This window comes from Equus asinus, chromosome 13 (assembly GCF_041296235.1).
Source record: "Equus asinus isolate D_3611 breed Donkey chromosome 13, EquAss-T2T_v2, whole genome shotgun sequence".
Taxonomy (NCBI): Eukaryota; Metazoa; Chordata; class Mammalia; order Perissodactyla; family Equidae; genus Equus; species Equus asinus.
Window position 1 is genome coordinate 13,202,592 of NC_091802.1, and position 23,403 is coordinate 13,225,994.

Below are 23,403 nucleotides of genomic sequence, written 5' to 3' on the forward strand. Positions count from 1 at the left end.
ATTTTATTCTCTCAGTGGCTGGTCTGGAACTTCCTCTTGGTGGAAAATTCCTCTGTTAGGTAGAATGATTTTGATAAGCCACTTGGGGGGCTAACTTCCCCATTTCAAGTAACGACAAATAGTTACTAAGTGGCATTCTAAGGAGGTGGGTCCTCTTTATTGCCAGGCACTGACACTTGGGGCATGCAAGTTGGGGGTAGAGCAGAATTGCTCCATGTCATCAACAAGGGAAGAGCCAGTGAGACTGGGTACTGAGTGGAGGAAGGGCAAGAAAGAAGAATGCTGGTGGGGGCAGAAGAGGGGACCTTTGTGGGGAGAGAGATGTGGATGGTCTAACCCTCTCCTCCTTCAGAAGAGTTTATATCACAAACTCAGACTTCTGTGCAAACGGATTTTTAGTTTGGAGTTCAGAGACTTGCAAATTCTGTACTGTGGAGTGGGAGGTGGTGTGCAGAGTGAGAACTGAGTAGTATGAAGGCTCAGAGAGGAAACTGAGACACAGAGGGATGAAGCAACTTGTTTCATCTCACACAGCAAGCGGGTGAAGTTAGGGTGAAAACCGAGGGCAATGGAGCCTGGGTTGTGACCGTCACTGGCAGGGCTTGGGAGTGGGAGGGGTGAGAGTGGGCACAGAAGGAAGGGAAAGAGAAAAGGGGCACAGGGGGCCGGCCTCATGGCCGAGTGGTTAAGTTCATGTACTCTTCTTCGGCGGCCCAGGGATTTCACTGATTTGGATCCTGGGGATGGACATGGCACTGCTCATTAAGCCATGCCGAGGTGGCGTCCCACATGCCACAACTAGAAGGACCCACAACTAAAATATACAACCATGTGCTGGGGGGATTTGGGGAGAAAAAGCAGGAAAAAAGAAAAGATTGGGAAAAGTTGTTAGCTCAGGTGCCAATCTTAAAAAACAAACAAAAAAAAAAAAAAAAGAAAAGGGGGACAGGGAAGCTGGGGGTGGGGCCTTCACAAAGCAGCAGCAGAGTGGAGGGAGAAATCACTGCTCCAGGAACACCTGGTTCTAGGCTCGATCCCCGGCTCTGTCTCCAGTGCTGTGTGAGTGTGGACTACGCGCTGGTATAAGAAGAGGAAGAGGCGTGGGTGTAGCTGAGCTTTGCGGTTGGATGACTCAGGATGGCAGAGGTCAGAATCAGAGAAGTCAGGAAAGGAAACTGGTTTGGGCTGAGGAATGAGCCTACCCTCCTGTTAGGGTTCATCTGGGGAACAGAGTCCTCCTTGGAACTTTCTGGACCACCCTGACCCCAAGAATCTTCAGAGTCCACAGAGATTATGCACTACGCTCTTCCTGGGTGAGGACCATGTCTGCCATGGCACCCTGTTGCCTGGCCTGTGTGGGTCTCAGTTTCCCCATCTGTCAAATTGGAGGTGGTACACTTTCAGCACTGGAATGTTCTTGAAAAGTCATTCCTAGGCCTGCTGCTCCCTCTGCCCCATGCTGGCTCCTCCATCACTCTTTTGCAGTTCCCTCTGCCCAGGGCCCCATGCAGCTACAGGCCCACCCAGGGAGCCAACTCAGTGAGCCTCACCTTTCCAGGTGTGTCCAGATGTGCCAGGCAAGTGTCTCAGATTTTTTCTCTGTGAGTCTTGGAGGAGCCCCGGGGCCTCAGGGACCCGGTGCCCCAGCACCATGGTGGAGCTGGGCGCACTGGAGAACTCCAGGTTGGGTTTACCCAGGGAGACATGGAGTGAGGAAACTTGGACTGTGGGAAGCAGAAAAAGAGGTTGGGAGATTGCCAGAGAGCAGGGGCTGGAGCCAGGGGACTGAAACCAGGCTTCCTCATATGCAGCAGGTCTCCTGCCTTAACCAAGAGCCGTCAGGAGAAACCAGCGAACCCACTGCAGCCCGCCCTGACCCCTCCAGGGGCTCGTTGGAGAAGGATGCCCTGGCACTGCTGGGCAAATGTTCTGATCTGGGGTCCAGGAAATCTGCATCTTTGCCCTGGTTCTGCCTCTACTTTCCCAGGTAAGTCACCACTCCTCCTCAGGCCTCAGCTCTCCCACGTGGGGCTCAGAGCCTCTGCCTGCCCAGGCTGCTGATGGTTCTAGCAACAGCAGGGGCAGCAACAAAAGCAACCGAGCTCCTATCACTGAGCACCTGCTAGGTGTTAGACGCTGTGCTAAACGTTCACCATGGATGACCTCTTCACCCCTCACACAGTCCAAGGAGGCAGGCACTTACTCCCCCAGCTTACAGAGGGAGAAGCAGAGGCGGAGAACAGTGAGGCCGCTTGCTCACTGTGGTGGTGCCAGAACTGGAACCTGCTGCTGCCTGATTCCTGTCTGTGCTTGTGACACAAGGCAAGGCAAGTGCCCGCTTGGGAGCTGGGCGTGAAATCCACACCTCTCCTTCTGAATGTCAGCCTCCCTCTCTGGCCCTCTGAGCACTCCCTCCCAGGCGCTGTGAGGACCACAGGAGGTCCTGGGAATGCACTTGGCTAGAACAGGGGTCCAGCAAGCCCCCCCAGCAAGCCTCTTAGCTCCAGCCTAGTCTGAGCCTGGATTACCCCATTGACAGGGCTGTCCCAAGTCAGAGGAAGGTCTGGGGCGGGGGCCCAGGAGATTGACAGCGGGCAGAGGGTGATTTATGTACTCACTTGGTATGGAGGCTGCCTCTTTGTGGGCCCGGATGCTCACCCTGCTCAGGTCCATCCTCCTCTGGGTGAGGAAGGGCAGGTCCCAAGCCTGCCGCTGCCCATACAGAGCCACCAGGCGTGAGGCCACCTCCGGGCCACTGGCCTCTACTTGAGCCACAGTCTCACCGGGAGAGTGCCCGGAGTGTGCATCACACAGACAAAGCTGGAACTCCTTCGGCTCCTCCTTTTCCCTTGACTCCAAGTACCAGGGCCATTGCAGCTCGGCTCCACCGGCCATCTCTGCCTGGGCTAGGGGGGCCTTGGGGATGTTCACAGGGGAGGGGTTGGTGGTGAGGGGCGGCAGGCAGGGAATGGTGGCCTCCCTTGGCCCATACCATCTCCCAAAGCAAGACTCCCATGGGGATCATTCCTCTTAGCCTGGTAAACTCCTATTCAGCATTCAGAACCCAGTTTTGTAAACCCCAGGGCATCTGCCAATAGATGGTGTTGGCAGAAGGGAGGGAAAGGGGAGTGGTAGGAAAAGCCTTAGGAAGGAGGAGCCCGGAGATGGCTGGGAGACACTGGAAGAGGTCAGGTTACTTGGGTGGGGCCAGTCAGGAGAGTGAAGGGGTGGGAACGGGAGGCTGGGTGAACGGGACTTGGGACACTCACTGTTCTGTGCTCCTCCGAGTCTTCTGTCTCCTGGGCCTGGACTCCTGGGACCAAGTCTTGAGCTGCCATGCTGACAGGAGGAGGGGTTGGGGGAGAGGCGGAGAAGACGGTGGGCTTTTAGAGCCCAGGGGTGAGCTCAGGCCTGCCGACTCCCAGGTCTCCTCAGACCTCTCCTGGCCCTGGGGCACCAGTGGAGAACTGAGCTCACTCAGCCAGGGCGGGAACAAAGGTCACCCAGAGAAAACCACATGGGGGTGTGGCCAGGGGAGGGAGCGGCATCACACGCCTGGGCAGAGCAGGGACACACAGCAGGGCCCGCAGGCCACATCCGCAGGAAGGCAGGGGTGGGCTTCGGCAGGCCGCTGTGCCTGGAGCAGAGTCTTCCAGGAGCACCCCGCCAGCCCACCCCCAGGGCCTGCCCACAGAGTGGGTGCAGACTCTCCAGGCAGGTGGGTGTGGGGTCTGGCCCGCTCTCAGGATGGAGGGAGCCCCCTGAGTCTGCCAGGGCAGCTCCTTATTGCGAAAACTTACAGTCAGGTTAGGGAGCATCTTTTCCAGCTTCCCATGGTTTTCGGGGCTGCCTGAGCCCCGCTGCATATCCTGCCATGATACGAGGGGCACCCAGCTGTGTGTTCCGGGGGCCCAGGGGGCTGTCTGCCTTGTGGGCAGCTCAGCGCTCAGCTAGTAAACACGCCCTGAAAGGGGGACAGCCTCTGCCTCCTCGCTGCAAAGCCAGGCCTCTGGGGAGCTGGGCAGGGCTTTCCTCCTCTTTATGGTCAACCAAGGAAGACTCCCACCAGCTGAGCTGTGTGTCAGAAATGGAGGGCAGACGGTAACTTACCCATTTCCTGTGGTGTAACAGTTTCTAGAGATGCTCTAATTTGACGTGGGCTGCAGGAGCCCAGGCCTACAAGAGCTTCAGCCCACGGCTCACCTGGACACCGGGTCCTTGTGTGGCTGATCCATTTCTCTGAGCCTCAGTTTGTTCGTCCATTAAATGGGAAATCGTAGGTTTGCAAATTAAGCAAAAGCTCTGAGTAAGCTGTAAAAATGTTATGTAAATGTTATTATTGTTATTATTATTATTTTTTTTTAATGGCCAATGAGCACCCTTGAGGACATTCTAACAGCCAGACTTACAAGGAGCGGAAAGTGCTGCCCTAAAAGGTGAGATGATCGCAGAGATTCGCTCCCTCCATGAAGGGCCCTGTGACCCTGTGTGGTGGGAGTTATGGCCTGGGAGAGGGATGTGGGTTTTTTTTCTCCTGACACCAACCGATTCTGACATCAACACTCTGGACTGAATTCATTCCTGACAGGAATCCCTGAGAGTTAGTGCAGACCCCCGGGTGGAAGGGCTCCGTCCCTCAAGACTGCTCCCCACTTCAGACACCAGTTACAAATGGCATCCCCAGGTTACCCCCTTTCTATCTGACCTAGTGACAAATTCAGAGGTCCCCACAACACCCCATCAGGTTCAATGATTTGCTAGAACGACTCACAAGACTCAGGAAAACACTTTACTTACTGGTTTATTATAAAGGATGCAACTTAGGAACAGCCAGATGGAAGAGATGCAGAGGGCAAGGGTTAGAGGTTTCAGGAATGATTGCTTAAACTGTGGGCCTTGGTGACTAACTGATTCTCCAGCCCCTCTCCCTGGAGGTGGAGGTCGTGCCTCTGTCTTTCTGGCCACCAGCCCCCATTCTGGAGTTCCCTAGGGGCCTCCAGCCACCAGTTGTCTCATTGGCATACAGAAGGCTCTCTCCTGATTGCAGAGATTCCAAGGGTTTTAGGAGCTGTGCGCCAGGAACTGGGGACAAGAACCAAACATTTGTTTTTTATCGTATCACAAGGGGGCTGCCAGGATTTTGGGTAACATGGGAGACCCCAGGTCTTGGAGGCCAAGGCCAGGCAGAGAGAGGCCGATGGAGCAGAACAATAGCAGAGAAAGATGTTCCTGCCTGTCCTCACACGCCTCCCCAGCCAAGCAAAATCCCTGGGGGCCCAGTCACCTGTCCCCCTTTCTCTGTGACGTGAGTGTGTGAGCCTCAGTGCCCCTATGCTATCAGACATGGAGTCCGGGAATCCTGGACTAATCCTTTCATTTTGGGCACGTCAAGAAAGACAGCGGAAGGGGGCACGGGGGCCCAGAGAAGAAAGCAGACGTACTCAGATCAGACAGCATGACAGTGGCCAAGCTGGGGCTGGGAGCCAGGTCTCTGGATACCCAGGTCAAGGATTTTTCCTCTTCTAGTACATTCTATTTAATTCTGGGTCAGCCGGGTTGGGGTGTAAGGATGTGGGATTTGGAGTCAGAAGGCCCAGCTCTGCCCTTAGCAGTTTTATAACCTTGGACAAGTCATGTAACTTGCTAGGCCTCAATGTAGTACCCACATCTGTAAAATGGGGGTAATAATGCCTACTGCACAGGGTATAAAACCAAGAAATGCATGTGAATGCAGGAAACACCGCTGCTGGAGCGCGTGGTTGGTGCTCAGTACGAGTTCACCTCTCCTTTTTTTCTTATTTCGTCTGCCAAAATCCTACTCCTTTTCTAAGGGCCACCCCAAATGGCACTTCTCCTGTGAAGCCTTTCCTGCTTTGATCTTCCATCCCACGATTCATTAAGCATATCCCAGGATGCCTTGCAGTTCAGCCATCAGTACCGGGAGGCTGGGTAGTGCCATGGAAAGTGCAAGGGGTTTTCATCTGGTGGGTCTGGGATCCAAGGCTGGCTCTGCCACCAGCTGAGTGCGACCTTGGGCAACACCTGCCTCTGTCTCTTGTCTGTAACGTGAGCTAAGTCCCAAAGTACTTGTGACAGTTAAATGAGTAAATACGAACGTGCCTAGCGCAAGACCTGGGACGCAGCAGAGGGTCAAGAGACCTCAGTTAATTTCTCCTTCTTCTTAAGATTGTGGGTTCCTTGAAGGCAGGTAACTGAGTCTTGTTTGTTTGGTAAGTAGAAAAACAGCTCAATGCTTTGTATGGCATTGGTATCTAGATAATCTAGTTAATGAAGAAGTAATTTAAAATATTACTTTCATTTAATTTTAATTTCCAAGTAATATATGAATACAATGCCATCATGAAAACTGCAAGCAATACAAGACGTTGCTCCACAGAGGTTACCACTGTTCCTAGTATGTTCTATGTCCTTCCAGATAGACAGACATGTAGACACACACACACCTTTATAAAATATACAGCTTGGTTTTGTAACCCAACGTATGTTTTGTTCTACAACATGCTTAATTTTTTTGTTGCATGATACTTGATGCTTACAGAAGAACCCTGCAGGGCACGTCGTCCCATGTGCCTTCTAGGATAATGCTGATGTCTCTTGGGATACAGGACTAGAAGCAGAACCCAGAGGTCATGCACCTTTTATATTCTAGTAAAAACCCTCAAGCCACCCTTCCAGATGACCGTGACCATATTCCTGTCCAGCTGCCAAGGGTGCATTGTTCCCCCACACCCTTGCCCACAGGCAGGAGGTGCAATGTACCTGTGCCCATCTCCCCGATGAGGAAGGAGGTAGAGCTGAACGTGGTGGGGATTTGATTGCTGATGGTGCGCTAGATGGTCAGAGCCCCAGGCTTTGTTCCCAGACTCCTCCTCTTCTCTAGCTGGGCTCACTCCCCTCGTGGCCTCATCCAGAGGCTTCTGATGCGGGGGCGGTGAGCCAAGGATTCGAAAGAAAGATTTCTTGGACTCTCAAGGTCTGGCAGTAGTGCTCTTTTATTTAGTGAATAGTATGGAATAGCATAGGGAAAGGACCCATGGGCAGGAGGAGCTGCTGCTGCTGCAAACATGGGTTGAGAGTAGGGCTAAATTTAAGGCATCTGTATGTGAGTTATGTCTTTACAAGACAAAGGAAAGAATATGTTAAAAAGTCAATAAATGGTATCAGTGCTGGTTATTGGGTGGTCCTATAACTTTAGATAAGAATTGGACCTGATTAAGTCAGGATGTCTTATGCTTCCCCGAGGATGTTGGTGGTGGGGGGAGTCAGCTACATGAGGTTACCAGACAAGCACAATAAACAAGACTTAAGTCCTTGCCGTCCCCATTAAGAGTTTCTAGAGATAAGGTCATCCCCCCTTCCTCCTGGTGCAGAGAGGGAGACACCCCCACACGTGGAGACTTCCTTCACAAATGCAAATGTCTGTCATCAAAGAGTAAGCAAATTCCACTCCTCAGAGCCTCCTTCCTGTCTGCAGTTTTTAAAAGTAACCAGCCTAAAATAATCCTCATCACCCTCCATGGGCCGATGATTCCCACATTTGTATCTTCAGCCCTGATCATTCCTCAGAATTCCACAATCTTTATCCAGCAGCCTCTTCCACGTCCCCACTTGGGCAAATCATAGCTGTCTCCAGTTGGACACCCCAGGTTGGAGGTCCTGATTTCACCACCTCCGTCCCCTCCCTCCCTCCAGCCTTCCCTGCTCACACGCTCTTCATTTCAGGAAGGGACTGCTTGGGCCCAAAACATTGGGGCCATCTTTTTAAAAAAAATTTAGTTAATTAGTTAATTTTTATTGCAATAACATTGGTTTATAATGTTATATAAATTACAGGTATATGTCATAATGTATTTCAGATTCTGTGTCTATTACCTCGTGTTCACCACCCGAAGACTACTTACCACCCACACCACAAACACGTGCCTAATGACCCCTTTCACTCTCCTCCCTACCCGCTTCTCCTCTGGTAGCCACCAATCCAATCTCTGTCTTTATGTGTTTGTCATTTTTATCTTCTACTCATGAGTGAGATCACATGGTATTTGGCTTTCTCCCTCTGACTTACTTCGCTTAGCATAATACCCTCAAGGTCCATCCATGTTGTCACAAATGGCCCAGTTTCATCATTTTTTTATGGCTGACTAATAGTCCATCATGTATAAATATCACATCTTTATCCATTCATCCCTTGATGGGCGTCTAGGTTGTTTCCAAGTCTTGGCTATTGTGAATAATGCTGTGATGAACATGGGGGTGCATGCATCTTTACACATTCACGTTTTCATGTTCTTTGGAAAAATATCCAGCAGTGGAATAGCTAGATCGTATGGTAGTTGTAGTCTTAATTTTTTGAGGAATCTCCATACTGTTTTCCATAGTGGCTGCACCAGTTTGCACTCCCACCAGCAGTGTATGAGGGTTCCCTTCTCTCCACATCCTCTCCAATACTTGTTTACTGTCTTGTTAATTATAGCCATTCTGATGGGAGTGAGGTGATATCTCATTGTAGTTTTGATCTGCATTTCCCTGATAGTAAGTGATGTTGAACATCCTTTCATGTGCCTATTGGCCATCTGTATATCTTCTTTTGAGAAATGTATGTTCAGATCTTTTCCCATTTTTTAACTGGGTTGTTAGTTTCTTTGTTGTTGACATGCATGTGTTCTTTGTATATTTTGGATATATTAACCCCTTATCAGATATATGGTTTGCAAATATCTTCTCTGAGTTGTTATGTTGTCTTTTTGTTTTATTGATGTTTCCTTTGCTGTGCAGAAAATTTTCAGTTTGGTGTAGTCCCATTTGTTTATTTTTTCTACTGTTTCCCTTGCCCGGTCAGACATGGTACTTGAAAATATGCTACCATGACTGATGCTGAAGAGCATGCTGCCCATGTTTTCTTCTAGAAGGTTCATGGTTTCAGGTCTTACATTCGAGTCTTTAATCCATTTTGAGTTGTTTTTTGTGCATGGTGTAAGAAAATGGTCTACTTTCATTCCTTTGCATGTGGCTGTCCAGTTTTCCCAACATCATTTGTTGAAGAGACTCTCCTTTCTCCATTGTATGTCCTTGGCTCCTTTGTCGAAGATTAGCTGTCCATATATCTGTGGGTTTATTTCTGGGCTCTCAATTCTGTTCCATTGATCTGTGTGTCTGTTTTTGTGCCAATACCATGCTGTTTTGGTTATTATAGCTTTGTAGTATATGTTGAAATCAGGGAGTGTGATACCACCAGCTTTGTTCTTTTTTCTCAGGATTGCTTTGGCTATTTAGGGTCTTTTGCTGTTCCATGTAAATTTTAGGATTCTTTGCTCTATTTTTGTGAAAAATGTTGTTGGAACTTTGGTAGGGATTGCATTGAATCTATAGATTGCTTTAGAAAGTATGGGCATTTTAACTATGTTAATTCTTCCAATCCAAGAGCACAGAATATCTTTCCATTTCTTTGTGTCTTCTTTTATTTCTTTCAACAATGTATTATAGTTTTCAGTGTACAGGTCTTTCACCTCTTTGGTTAAGTTTATTCCTAGATATTTTATTCTTTTTGTTGCAATAGTAAATGGGATTGAATTCTTAATTTCTCTTTCTGCTGCTTCATTGTTAGCGTGTAGAAACACAATGGATTTTCGCATGTTGATTTTGTATCCTGCAACTTTACCATATTCATTTATTATTTCTAAAAGTTTTTTAGTGGAATCTTAAGAGTTTTATATATATAAAATCATGTTGTCTGCAAAAGGTGACAGTTTCACTTCTTCCTTTCCAATATGGATCCCTTTTATTTCTTTTTCTTGCCTGATTGCTCTGGCTAGGACTTCCAATACTATGTTAAGTAAGAGTGGTGAAAGTGGGCATCTTTGTCTGGTTCCTGTTCTTAGAGGGATAGCTTTCAGTTTTTCTCCATTGAAAATAATGTTAGCTGTGGGTTTGTCATGTATGGCCTTTATTACGTTGAGGTACTTTCCTTCTATACCCATTTTATTCAGAGTTTTAATTTTATCATACATGGATGCTGTATCTTGTCAAATGCTTTCTCTGCATCTATTGAGATGATCATGTGATTTTTATTCCTCATTTTGTTAATACAGTGTATCATGTTGATTAATTTGTGGATATTGAACCATCCCTTTATCCCTGGAATATATCCCACTTGATCATGGTGTATGATCTTTTTAATGTATTGTTGTATTCAATTTGGTAGTATTTTGTTGAGAATTTTTGCATTGATGTTCATCAGTGATATTGGCCTGTAATTTAATTTTTCTGTGTTGTCCTTGTCTGGTTTTGGTATCAGGGCAATGTTGGCTTCATAGAATGAGTTAGGAAGCTTCCCCTCCTCTTCAATTTTTTGGAAGAGTTTGAGAAGGATAGGTATTAAGTCTGCTTTGAATATTTGATAGAATTCACCAAGGAAGCCGCCTGGTGCTGGACTTTTATTTTTGGGGAGGTTTTTGATTATTGTTTTTGTCTTCTTCTTGGTGATTGGTCTATTCAAATTCTCTATTTCTTCTTGATTCAGTTTTGGGAGGTTGTATAATTCTAAGAATTTATCCATTTCTTCTAGATTATTCAATTTGTTGGCGTGTAGCTTTGCACAGTATTCTCTTACAATCTTTTGTATTTCTGAGGTGTCTGATGTAATTTCTCCTTTTTCATTTCTGATTTTATTTATTTGAGCCTCCTCTCTTTTTTTCTTGGTGAGTCTAGCTAAAGGTTTGTCAGTTTTGTTTATCTTTTCAAAGAACCAGCTTTTGATTTCATTGATTTTTTTTAGTCTTTATTCCATTTATTTTTGCTCTGATTTTTATTATTATCTTCCTTCTACTGATTTGGGGCTTTGTTTGTTCTTCTTTTTCCAGTTCCTTTAAGTGCGCTGTTAGATTGTTTATTTGAGATTTTTCTTGTCTGTTGAGATAGGCCTTAATTGCTATAAACTTCCCTGTTAGAATCACTTTTGCTGTATCCCACAGGTTTTGGCATGTTGTATTTTCATTTTCATTTTCATTTGTCTCCAGGTAATTTTTGATTTCTCCTTTGATTTCTTCATTGACCCAATTATTGCCAGTAGCATTTTGTTTAATCTCCACGTATTTGTGGCTTTTCCAATTTTCTTCATGTATGTGATCTCTAGTTTCGTACCTTTGTGGTCAGAAAAGATACTTGGTATTATTTCAGTCTTCTTAAGTTTATTGAGACTTATTTTGTGGCCTAATATGTGACCTATCTTGGAGAATGTCCCATGTGCATTTGAAAAGAATGAATATTCTGTGGTTTTTGGATGGAATGTTCTGTATATATCTTCTAAGTCCATCTGGTCTAACATGACATTTAAGGCCAATGTCTCCTTATTGATCTTCTGTTTGGATCATCTATCTATTGGTGTAACTGGAGTATTAAAGTCCCCTACTATCATTTGTACTGTCTATTTCTCCTTTTATGTCTGTTAACAATTGATTTATATATTTAGGTGCTCCTATGTTGGGTGCATAGATATTTAAAAGTGTTACATCCTCTTGTTATATTGTTCCCTTTATCATTAGGTAGTGCCCTTCTTTGTATCTTGTTACAGTTTTTGTTTTGCAGTCTATTTTATCTGACATAAGTATTGCTACCTCAGCTTTCTTTTCATTGGCATTTGCATGGAGTAGCTTTTTCCATCCCTTCACTCTTCAGTCTTTAGGTCTGAAGAGTGTCTCTTGTATGCAGCATATATATGGGTCTTGTTTTTTTATCCAATCAGCCACCCTATACCTTTTGATTGGAGCATTTAGTCCATTGACATGTAAAGTAGCTGTTGATAAGCATGCACTTATTGCCATTTTGTTACTTTTTTTCTGGGTGTTTTAGTAGTTCTTCTTTATTCCTTTCTTCTTCTTTTGCTCTCTTCTCTTGTGGTTTGACCTTCTTTAATATTATGTTTGGGTTCCTTTCTCTTAATTTTTTGTGGATTTATTATAGGTTTCTGGTTTGTGATTACCATGAAGTTCATATATAATAACCTACATATATAGCAATCTATATTAAGTTGATGGTCTCTTAAGTTTGATCTCTTGCTAAAAGCTCTGCTCTTTTACTTCCCTCCTCCCACAGTTTATGTTTTTGATATCATGTCTAATGTCTTTTTTTTGTGTGTATCCATTACCCTCTTATCATGGAAGTAGGTAATTTTAGTACTTCCATCTTTTGACCTTCATAGGTGGTTGATCTGCCACTTTTACTGTATTTTTGTCTTTACCAGTGATTTTATTGCTTTTTTTTTTGTTGAAATTTTCTTATTCCTATCTGTGGTCTTCTCTTTACCACTTAAATAGGTCCCTGTAGCATTTCTTGTAAGACTGGTTTCTCAGCGATTAACTCCTTTAATTTTTTCTCTCTGGGTAACTCTTTATCTCTCCTTCCATTCTGAATGCTAACCTTGCCAGGTAGAGTTTTCTTGGCTATAGTTTTTTCCCTTAAAGAATTTTAAGTATATCATGCCACTCCCTTCTAGCCTGTAAGGTTTCTGCTGAGAAGTCAGCTGACAGTCTTATGGGGTTTCCTTTGTATGTCACTTGTTGCCTTTCTCTTGCAGCTTTTAGGATTCTCTCTTTATCTTTAATTCTTGATGGTTTAATTATAATGTGTCATAGTGTGGGCCTCTTTGGGTTTATCTTTTTGGTGCTTTCTGTGCTTCTTGTACCTGGATGTCTGTTTCCTTCCTTAGGTTAGGAAAGTTTTCAGCTGTGATTTCTTCAAGTAGATTCTCTGCCCCTTTGTCTCTCTCTTCTCCTTATTGGACACCTATACTACGAATGTTAGTGCCCTTGGTGTTGTCTGAGATGTCCCTTAGACTGTTCTCATTCTTTTAAATTCTTTTTTCTTTTATCTGTTCAGCTTGGATGATTTCCTCTAGTCTTTTGTCCAGCTTGCTGATCGGTTCTTCTGTATCATCTACTCTGCTATTGAGTCCTTCTAGTGAATTTTTCATTTCTAGTATTATATTCTTCATTTCTGATTGGTTCTTTTTTATATTTTCTGATTCTTTGTTGATGTTCTCACTGTGTTCATCCATTCTTCTCCCAAGATCAGTGAGCATCCTTATGACTTTTTGTTTGAACTCTTTGTCAGGTAGATTGTTTATTTCTGTTTCATTTAGTTCTTTTTCTGGGGTTTTGTCCTGTTCCCTTACTTGGAATGTATTCCTTTGTCTCCTCATATTGGCTCTTTCTCTGTGCTTATATCTCTGTATAAGGTGGGTCAGCTACACCTCCTGATCTTGGAAAGGTGGGCTTATGTAAGAGATGCCTTATGAGGCCAAGCAGTGTGTTTCCCTCTTGTCACCAGTCCAAATGTTCCATGAGTGACCCCTGTGTGGGCTACTTGTTTCCTTCTATTGTGGCAGGGTTGTTCTTGCTGCAGGTGCCTAGGGAGGCTAGACTGTCCTCCTGGCCAGCTGGTTGTAATGCTCAGCTCTGTGTGGCTGCTATGGACCCTTCAGTCACTTTATCAGGCATAGGGAGCCCCAGCAGAGTTAGCCTCAAAGTCTAATAGCACATTCCTGTTGCAGGTTTTCTCTTAAGTGAGTAGGCCCCCAGCATGGCTGATTGCTAGGCTGAGGGGCTTACAGTTGCTGTAGGCCTCCATCCTGCAAGGCTGTTGTCAGCTCTCTCAGCATTGCAGCTGCATAGGACTGGCCCCAGGCACGGAAACACCCAATTGTTTCAGGCCTTGAAGGTGAGACTGATCCCCTATGTGGCTGTTTGAGAAACACAATTCTTCTGCAGCTGACAAGCCCCACTGCCCACAGGGCCACACACACCGTCAACACGGTCCTGCCTCATGTGCGAGCCCTGACCCCCTGAAGCAGACCCAGTCGCCCCACTGCAGAGGCCTCACACACTCCACTGGCTCCTCACACACACTCTGCCCCACTTGCCTGGCTGCAGATGTTCTAGGCACCCCGTCTATGCTGGCCCGCAGGTTTCCCCAGGGCTTGCTGTTGGGTGGGGCCAGTCCCTAGGGCAGGCTGCCTGCCCTGGCTGAGCTGGATTAAATCAGTGCTCTGGTAGGTGGGGCACACCCTGTGCTAACAGACCAGGGGAAGAACTCCCATGGTGTCTGCCAGCATCTGTGTCAGCGTGCCTGTACTTGGTCACAATAATGGCTGCCACCCATGTCTCAGTCCCTGGAGAGCTCTCACCGAGATGCACCCAGAGCTTATCAGGTGAGTCTCTTTTCATGAAAGGACTGTGCACCTTTCTTTCTGTTGATTTTAGATTGCTTTCCAAAACAGGTGAATTTGTGCATGGGCCCTTTAAGAGCTGGCTTTTTTCCCCCTTATGACTCGCAGCTTTTCTAGGGGTATTCCCTGTTGTTGTTAATGGCCAGCAAAGCCAGGTATTATGACACTCATCTGGGTTGTGCTGAGTCAAAGGATGCTTATAGTGGTAATGCTCCCCCGCTGAGGTCCCCTTTCCTCCAGGGAAGGCTGCGTACCTTAGGATTGCTCCCGGCCGGCCATGAAGCACGGCAGCTTGGGAAGGTGGCTTTCTTTTCTCTCCAGAGAGGAGTTTCTGCCTCTTCTACCTCAGTTAAGGCTGTCCATTGTTGCAGGGGTTCTTTTTATCCAGTTGTCAGTTCTCTCTCAGGGCTAATTGTTCCAAGTAGTTGTAAATTGGTCGTGTCCGTGGGAGGAGGTGAGTTCAGAATCTGCCTATGTGGCCATCTTGACACCAACCTGGGTCATCTTTGACCCCTTTCTTTCTCTCAACCCCACATCCAATCTGTCATCAAGTCCCACTGATGCCGTCTTTTAAATAGATCTGAAACCTGATTCTTCTCCTCAAGCCCACTGATACCATTCTGATTCGGCCTGCCATCGTCTTGTACTCAGATCACTGCCGTCACCTCCTGACTATTCCCCCTGACTCTGACGTTACTCCTTTACTGTCTACTCTCAGTTCAGCAGCCAGAATTACCCATTTGAAACATGAACCAGGTCAAGTTTCTGCTCAAAATCTTCCAACACTCCCCCATTTTACTCCAAGTAAAAGCCAGAGTCCTCCCAATGGTTCATGAGGTCCCATAAAATCCGGCTCCTGAAATATCCTACCTCTGTCTCCCTCCCTCTGCTCCAGCCCCTCTGATCTCCTGTCTGTTCCAGAACACACCAAGAATACTCTCACCTCAGGGCCTTTGCACTGGCTTTTCCATCCTCCTGGAATGATTTTCCCTAGAAGGCATGTTACCTCGCCTCCTAGAAAGTAGCAATCCCCACATCTCCTAGACCCCTTACTCTGCTTTATTTTTCTGTCCAGCTCTTTTCATCACCTGACCTTATAGAGTTATTGCTTTGTTTACTTTACTGTCACCTCTACCTGCCAATCAAATGTTAGCTCCCTGAGGACAGAGACTTAGACTATTTTGTTCACTGTTGTACTGCTTGGGTGTCAAACAATGCCTGGCCCACAATATTAGCACAATAAAAGCTGAATACGTTTACTACGTTTGAACGATTTTCTCTTTATCCTTCCAAACAGCTACTCACTCTGGCCACTAGATGGCACTCAAGTACTTTCCGGGCTTTGAAAAGAGGCGTGAGTTTGGTCAACGGAGGACCCATGGGCGCTCTCCCTCTGAGGTCTGAACTTTTGAAGTTATGTTTCTGGTGCTTGGGGTCTTTGCTCCCTTCCTGATGCTTCAAGACCTTTTACAAGTACATTAAAAACCCACATTTATTCCAATAATGCTAGTTTCTATTAAAAATGAGCGTGTGAGGATAATCCATATGTCCCACGTCCCACCAGAGTAAAGTGATACTTTCCTTTTATATTCAAATGATTATGACTTGAATCCAAACCTGGATAACTTCTGGAAATTGGCCTCCTTGAAATTTCCCTCCTCCAAGCTGTGTCTGAAGTGTCCCAGGTGTTGTCTCAGGGAGGTTGTGAAGTCATTCAGTTTCCTCTCTGACCTCCTGGTCTTGCTACCTCGCTATTGCCTCCATGGTCTCAGACACTGTCTCCATCCTCCTGAGATGCTGGGCCCAGGGGTCTTCTCTGATCCACCAATCCTGGGGCACTCCTCTTTTCCTGTCCACTTCTGAAATGTGGGGCAGGCTCTCTCCAATTCTCCACGGCACAGCCGAGACCGTGATAGGAAGAAATGACTCTGAGCAAGACTCTGCTGAAGGATTGCAGATAAAGGAAAGTAAATACAGCAGAGGGTGCCTTGCAGTGGCTGCTGCTGACATTGCTCCTAGAGCCTGAAGGCCAGGGCCAGCCCCGGTGCCCTTTCCCAGCTGGCAGTCTCTGTAGCTCTGGCTGGTCTCCACCTGACACTGGCAGATCATCCCTGAGCCCCAAGGCTCTCCAGCATCCTCCACACCTTGGAGGCTGGTCAGTCTGGCTTCAGACCTCCAGAAAGAGACCAGATTTCCCTCCATGTCTCCCCTACTCCTAACATAGACCCCAGCATGACCTCCTTCTAGGACAATGGATGTGGAAATGTCTGTTCTCATCAGGCGTGTGGTTGGTCTTATGAGCCAACAAGGCAGTCCCAATGGCTTGACAATCCATTTCCCCAAAGTCTGTATATTTCAGGCTTAGATAAAACTGTGCACTGAACACCAATAGTTAAAATCTTTTGTTAAACAATATAATCCAGTCCATCCAGTTCCTCTCCTCTTCCCCCTCCTTCTAATCCTTTTCCCAGTGGGAAGTGAAGGAAATACCAGGACTCGGTGTCCCCCCCACCACGGTCTGCTTTTAATCTGCAAACTTTGACAAGAATACGCACACTCACATCACCGTCTTCAAGAACAGACAGTACCCTATAGGTGCAAAGCAGCCCCAAGGCGTATTAAGGAAAAACACACAACTCCCTAGTTCTCCCAAAGGACACAATCAATTTCCATCATTTACAACAGAACACACCCTCTGGCTCTGAGTGTGCCCCTTTGACTTTCTCGATTGCATTTAAGTCTCACTCAAAGGCAATGATTGGTGCCTGCCTTACGTGTGCTAAAGGACCCACCATCGGGGTCCTCCTAGAACCCAGGAAAGACACATCAAAGTGTCCATTCTAGAAGGAAGAAATTACATGTAACTTTTTAGAAACACTTTTTACTCTGAAGACATTTCAAACTTACAGAAAAATTGCAGGAGTAGTACAGTGAACTCCCACTTAACCTTTCCCTGGATCTCCCAATTATTAACATTAGGACACGCTGGCTTTCTAACTCTCTCTGTACACTTACTATTATTTCATCTTATTTTTAATTTTTAATTTTTTTGGTGATTATTTGAGAATAAGTTGCAGACGTCATGACTTTTCACCTTTAAGGACTTCAGCATGTATATACCAAGAAAAGGACATTTTCTTTTCTTTTCTTTTTTTTTGAGGCAGATTAGCCCTGAACTAACTGCTGCCAATCCTCCTCTTTTTTCTGAGGAAGACTGGCCCTGAGCTAACATCCATGTCCTTCTTGCTCTACTTCATATGTGGGACGCCTGCCACAGCATGGCTTGCCAAGTGGTGCCATGTCCGCACCTGGGATCCAAACTGGCAAACCCCGGGCCACCAAAGCGGAATGTGCACACTTAACCGCTGCACCACTGGGCTGGCCCGAAAAGGACATTTTCTTACATCGCCATAGTACAATGAAAAGATTCAGAAAATTTAACATAGATACAATACCACTACCCAATTACATGTGAATTTTAAAATGACACTTCCCCATTTTTCTTTAAATTAAATTATTAGAGTTACAAAAATAAAGTGTAGAAATATGTAGAGTAGAAAGTAAAAATGTCCCTTCGAATGGATAAAGAAGATGCGGTACATATACACAATGAATACTACTCAGCCATAGGAAATGGTGAAATCCGGCCATTTGTGACAACTTGGATGGACCTTGAGGGTATTACGCTAAGTGAAATAAGTCAGAAGAAGAAAGTTAAAAGCAGTATGATCTCACTCATAAGTAGAAGATAAAAACAACGACAAGCAAATACGCAGCGACAGGGATTGGATTGGTGGTAACCAGAGGGGAAGGGGGAGGGAGCAGGAGGAAAGGGGTGATTAGGAACATGTGTGTGGGGATGGATGGTAAGTAGTCTTTGGGTGGTGAACAGGATGTAATCTACAGAGAAATAAAAATATATTATGATGTACACCTGAAAGTTACATAATGTCATAATCCAATGCTACTGCAATAGAAATAAATAAATTAAAAAAAATAGTATCACAGAGCAATTAAAAAAATATTTAACACACACACACAAAAGTGAAAAGGTCCTTTAACTTCCCCCATCGTCCCATACACTCCCCAGGGGTAATCAGTGTTACCATTTTTACATGAATGCAGTAAACTTTTCTACAAAGTACATATATAAGACATGATTTTTTTGCAAGTTGAATCTTTTTCTCTTAGAGTCTTTTGCAGATCGTTCCATGTTAGTGCATATGGATCCGTCATCCTTTGTCCTTTCTGTAGTGGTATAGTGTTCCATGGTTTGGATGTACTAGAATTTACTTAATCAGTCCAGTTTGATGGAAATTTAGCTTGTTTTCATTTGTATTTTGCTGTGACCAACCACTCTGCAACAACCAACTTTGTACACACATATGTCTTTGTGCACACATGTGACTACCTCTCAGGGTTAGAATCCTAGAAAAGGAATTTCTCCATTGAAGGGAACACACGTTTAAAAATTTTGGTTCAGAAATGTGCTTTCCTTGGGAACTCACTTATTTTTCTCTTTCAAGCACCTCGTCAAGCAGCTGGCCATTGTGCCTCTTTGGTTTGTCCTCTAGGAAGGTTTTACATCAAGCATTTGGTCCATCTCTTAAGATTATGTACAAAATACAATCTTAGAGCATAGGCTTCACATACCGCCTTAACTTTTGGTTCCATCTTATCTCTACTTTCATTTTAACTTTGATATATGTGGCAAATTAATACAATTTTTATTTTACTTTATATCTTTCTATGTATGTAAATTTGTGTCCAGTCCTTCTAGAACAAGATGGACTGTGAATACATAAAATGGTTGGCTTGAGGGTTTTAACGACAGTCCTGGGGTGTGGAGAGGGGCAGACGATAGCGTCTATTGAGTGGCATCTGCTTCCTGCCAGGCACTTTGCAGAGCTGGCTCACTTCATCTTCCCAATACTTTTCTAAGATGGGGGTCATCATCCCTAGTTTGCAGATGAGACCAGAACTGGGAGACTCCAAAGCCCATGTCCTCATCCCCGTGCCTCCCGCTGCCTCCGATGAGCCAAAGGTGAGCTCTCAGAGTACCGGTGAGTGTATCCACCTCCAAAAAGTGTACCCCTCGTCACTCCCAAGGCTGTATCTGAAAGGCAGTTGGGATGTGGGTAAGGATGTGCACCTTGAGGTTGCTCTGGCCCTCGCCACTTGGGGAGGCCTAAGCCTCTCCAAACACATCTGTGCCCATTGCGTTAAGTGGGCTGTCATCCACTCCCTCTTCCTGGAGGCCTTGAGCTGTATAATACAGAGGTCAGATGATGGTCTCTTAGTGTGTGTGTCCAGCTCCATTGACAGCAATCAAAGCAAAAGGGCTTTGACTGCAGCACAAGGAACTGGAATTAGCTCTGGGATAGGACTTCTGCCCAGTGAGAGGTGCTAAGTGCAAAAATGAGTTAAGCACAGAGGTAAGCGTGGAATTCCCTTCTAGGAGCCTTTAAGAACAGGCCAAATCCTCAGCTGTCCGGGGCTAAGCGGGGAGAATTACTGAGGCCCCATGTGACAGCCCTGCTAAGCCTCCTTAGAAAACTACAAGTCCATGATGTCAACTGGTCATTAAACTAAATTACTCAACTCTCTTTTCTTGAAAAACTCAGTTTAGGCCACCAGGTGGTGATAGTTCAACAGAAATGAGACTTTGCAGATATTTCTTTGAGCCACGAGAGAATGCATCCAAAGCAGTCTGGAAGGCTCTGGGACCAAAAGGGGGAAGCTTTCTTTGATCCCAGCGGGCCCATGGAGTGGGCTGGTTGAGGTGCAATGGGAGGTTGAGGTCTGTAGTTATTCCTGTTCAGGCCATAGAGAGAAACTCAGAGTTATGAAAGCTCTGAGGAGGAAGCAGCTGCCACCCATGAGATGTCTCTTCTACTTCTCAAGGATCTCCTGGGCTCCCACTGTGACTCCTTTTGGTCAGAGCACAGGACAGGGCCGTGTTGCCCAATGAATCTTGGGTGAGTCCACTTTCTCAAGGAGGTATGGCCTGGAATAATCAGAGCAAGGCCTTTTGACCTGAAGAGTTTCTCAGACCAGGGAGGTCGATGGCTGTGGGGATAGTCTCCAGGGAGATGTCACTGATCTTTGATTCTTGCCTGTCTTCTCCCTGGACTGTACCTTCTCTGAGGGCAGGGATCCTGTCTATCTTGTACACAACCATACTTCCCAGCATCTAACACAGTGTATTAGTTGTGGGTAGGAAGCTCAATATGTATTGCTGAATAAACAACTAAATAAATATGTTGTAGGACAAGAGCTGGTCTTTGGGGAGCTGTCCAGGGTCCTTACCTGGTCCTGGCTTCCTTTGGCAAATTGGTCCTTTGCCTTCTTGTCTTCTTCCTGGGGTTTTGCCACAAAACCTGCTCCTAATGTATTTGAAGAATTATATACTCCCTTGACCATGTTACTGTGCCCGTGGTGGCCACCAGGGATATTGCTGAATTAGGTCCAAAAGTGATTCTCTTTGCACAGACCCAAACGTGTTAAATGTTTCAATCCTCGTCTGCATCTGTGGAGTTTTAAGTTCTCAATTCCAGTCCCTCCTACATCACTACAGTGAAGGGTGTGTGGTGGGAAAGTGGCAAGAAGTGGTGCTGGAGAAGCGAGCTGGGGTCAGATTGCGGAGGACTTAAGGCATGAATTCACGGGGCAGGGAGTGTGTTTTGTCCATCTCTGAGGGCTCACAGCATCCAGAAGAATTCCAGGCATAAAGTAAGTGCTCAATAAAAGATACAAAATTTCCAATTGTGCAGAACTATCCAGAAGATATGGAAATTGCAGATGTGGCTCTATGCTCAGCCCCCTGGAATGGCTCAGTTAATGCCCTCTGGGGAGTAGGAGGTGAAGGATCCTTATTACCATTGATTTCTCACCTGTATGTGTTTACTCACATCTGGATTGACTAAAGGGGCCAGTTCTTGGTTCTTCCACAAGGCTTCACACTATCTCAGATCCTCATATAATGAGAGGTTAATAGAGAGAAGGTGAGAATCAGGAACACAGGCTAGAGCTGGGACTGAACCTGAGACCAGAGACTGCAGCTTGGCAAACAGGCTCTGGAGAATGGGGTTTTCTGCTGTCCAGCTCAGAAGCCAGTGGGTGAAGAGGTACAATTTCAGAGCCGCCCATATAAATGAACCAAGAGGTGGGTATAGGGAGTGATTTGGGGAAAGTGACTCAAAACTTGCAAGTCCTGGTATAACGCAGGGAACCCTGATGTCAAGTGCCCAAGATACATCAGCAGCACAAAGGGTCCCCAGGGCCAGGCACTGCCAGACAAAGCATAGGGCATCAAAGGCCAGCTTCTCTCTCTTTGCACAAACGCTGGGGTGCCCACTCTCAGGACTCTGGCCTCACCTCTGGGCTCCTCATCACCTTGGAAGTACGCTGAGACTGCAGAAACTCAGAGAAAGGCCCTGTGTCAGGTGCCCTGCATCTCTCCGTCTTCTCTCATATTCGTCTGTCCCTAAGCCATCCCTATTTGCTGCATCTGCCGCTTCTCTCCATTCCTTCTGCTCCCCATCATTTCTTCTCTGGATTCCCGTGATATTCACCCCTCAAACTCTTCGCCCTGCCTCTGATATCACCCTTTCCAGCCCATCCTCCACCTAGACAGCCAGAGAGATCTTTCTAGAACACAAACCTAATCATGCCACACCCCTTGATAAACACATTCCATTACTCCCCACTGCTTGTGGTATTCAAGGTCCTCTAACATCTGTCCACCTTTCAGGCCTTATCTGTATCCCTCTTCCCGTGCCCTCTCCATTCCAGCCTGGTTTTCTCAGTGCACCACGAGCCACCATGTTCTGTCACCCGCTTGGTGCCATGGGACAGAGTCTTCCCTCTATCTAGGATGCCTTTCTCCTACTTGGTGAACTCTTTCTCATCTGAGGTCCAGTTCAGATGCCACTTCTTGCTGGAAGCCTTTTCCCATTTCTCCAGGCACAGTTTCTTCTTTGGCTTCACGTAAATTATCTATTTCTTGTTATAGAGAGCCGTACCTTATCTGTGAGCTCCCTGACCGTGAGCTCCTTGAGAACAAGAATTGTATCTTCTTTCTTTTCATATTCCCTTCCTCCCACTGCCCAGCAGAGCGCCTGGCATGTATTTGGTGCATAACAAGTATTCGGAGAACAGTAAAATTAATTGAGCCCGTAGGATGGACACAGAGACTGCCCTGTGGGGACCGATTCTTCAGTCTAGAAGGGTGGAAGCTGAGAAAGGACACAACTGAAAGCTATGCAACTCTAAGGAGAACATAGAGGGGTACATGAACTAATGGAGTGTGTCTATTTCTTGGTCTCTGGACTCACCATTGTCTCTTGCTTTCAGATCCATCCCTACCTTTTTCCTGAAAGCTGTGTTTCCCAGACTGCTCCCACTGGTTTCTGTCTAGGTACAGCAGGAGATTGGAGCCAGGGAGGAAGGGAGAAGTCAGGGCATTTCCCCTTCTCCCTCTGCTCTAGGTGAAGAAGAGCATTTTCGGGCTGCAGGTTCATCTGCATGGCTGTTCCAGATCCTTGCAAGACGTCCCTCCCTCCATGGTCTCACCTTCTGCCAGGCAGTCTCTGCTGTGGTCCTAGCTTGGGCTGATGGCCCTGGCTTCTGGGTTTTGGTAACACCATCACCCCATCTGTGTCCTGCAGCCCTGGAGGGATGGTGACTTCCTGCTGTTGCTAATTTTTGGATTGCTTCACCATCTCCGTTTGGACTTTTAGCCCTTTTACAGCCACTGTGGCCCATCTTCTATATTAAATTCCCCATGTTTGAAATACTAAAGAGTTTTCAGTTTTCCCGAATGGCCCCTGACTCTTATAGTCCTCTCGCTTAGACCAGTTGAAGGTTAAGTCCTGGGTTTCCTGAACCAGTCTCTGTCCTTGCTTCTACTCACGGGGGTCCCTTGCCATGATCACAGTATTCCTGCAGTCCAGCATTAGTGGCCCATGTAAGAGCCAGAGTAGTCCTCTGCCATCGCATGCCTTATGTTCCCTGTGGGTGATTTTGGAGATGTGAACCCTGGACTGAGCCAATCCTCCCATGCCCTTTGGTTCTTATGAAGGAGGATCTTGGATCCTGGCAGAGTGAGGTAGGGATGGTGGTGCAAGACCATCTACTTCCACTGTAGCCACTACTTCCAG

The 23,403-nt window shown here is 46.3% G+C and overlaps 1 protein-coding gene across 5 annotated transcripts in view; it reads right to left on the reverse strand.

The window, feature by feature from the left end:
* Window positions 1-3,531, reverse strand: part of NLRP1 (NLR family pyrin domain containing 1) — a 54,740-nt gene extending 51,209 nt beyond the window's left edge. For 2 of the 5 annotated variants that reach the window (XR_011493612.1, XM_070482510.1), the window contains exons 1-3: window positions 3,270-3,531; window positions 2,619-2,916; window positions 1,551-1,724 (exon numbers count right to left, since the gene is read on the reverse strand). Coding sequence is in view for 3 of the 5 variants with exons in the window: in XM_070482510.1 (XP_070338611.1) it covers window positions 1,551-1,724; window positions 2,619-2,916; window positions 3,270-3,338 (541 nt within the window). In the remaining 2 variants the exon portion in view is untranslated. The remainder of the gene's footprint in view (window positions 1-1,550; window positions 1,725-2,618; window positions 2,917-3,269) is intronic. The other 3 variants (XR_011493611.1, XM_044745306.2, XM_070482509.1) reach the window with 3 other exon arrangements.
* Window positions 3,532-23,403: the final 19,872 nt, after the last annotated feature.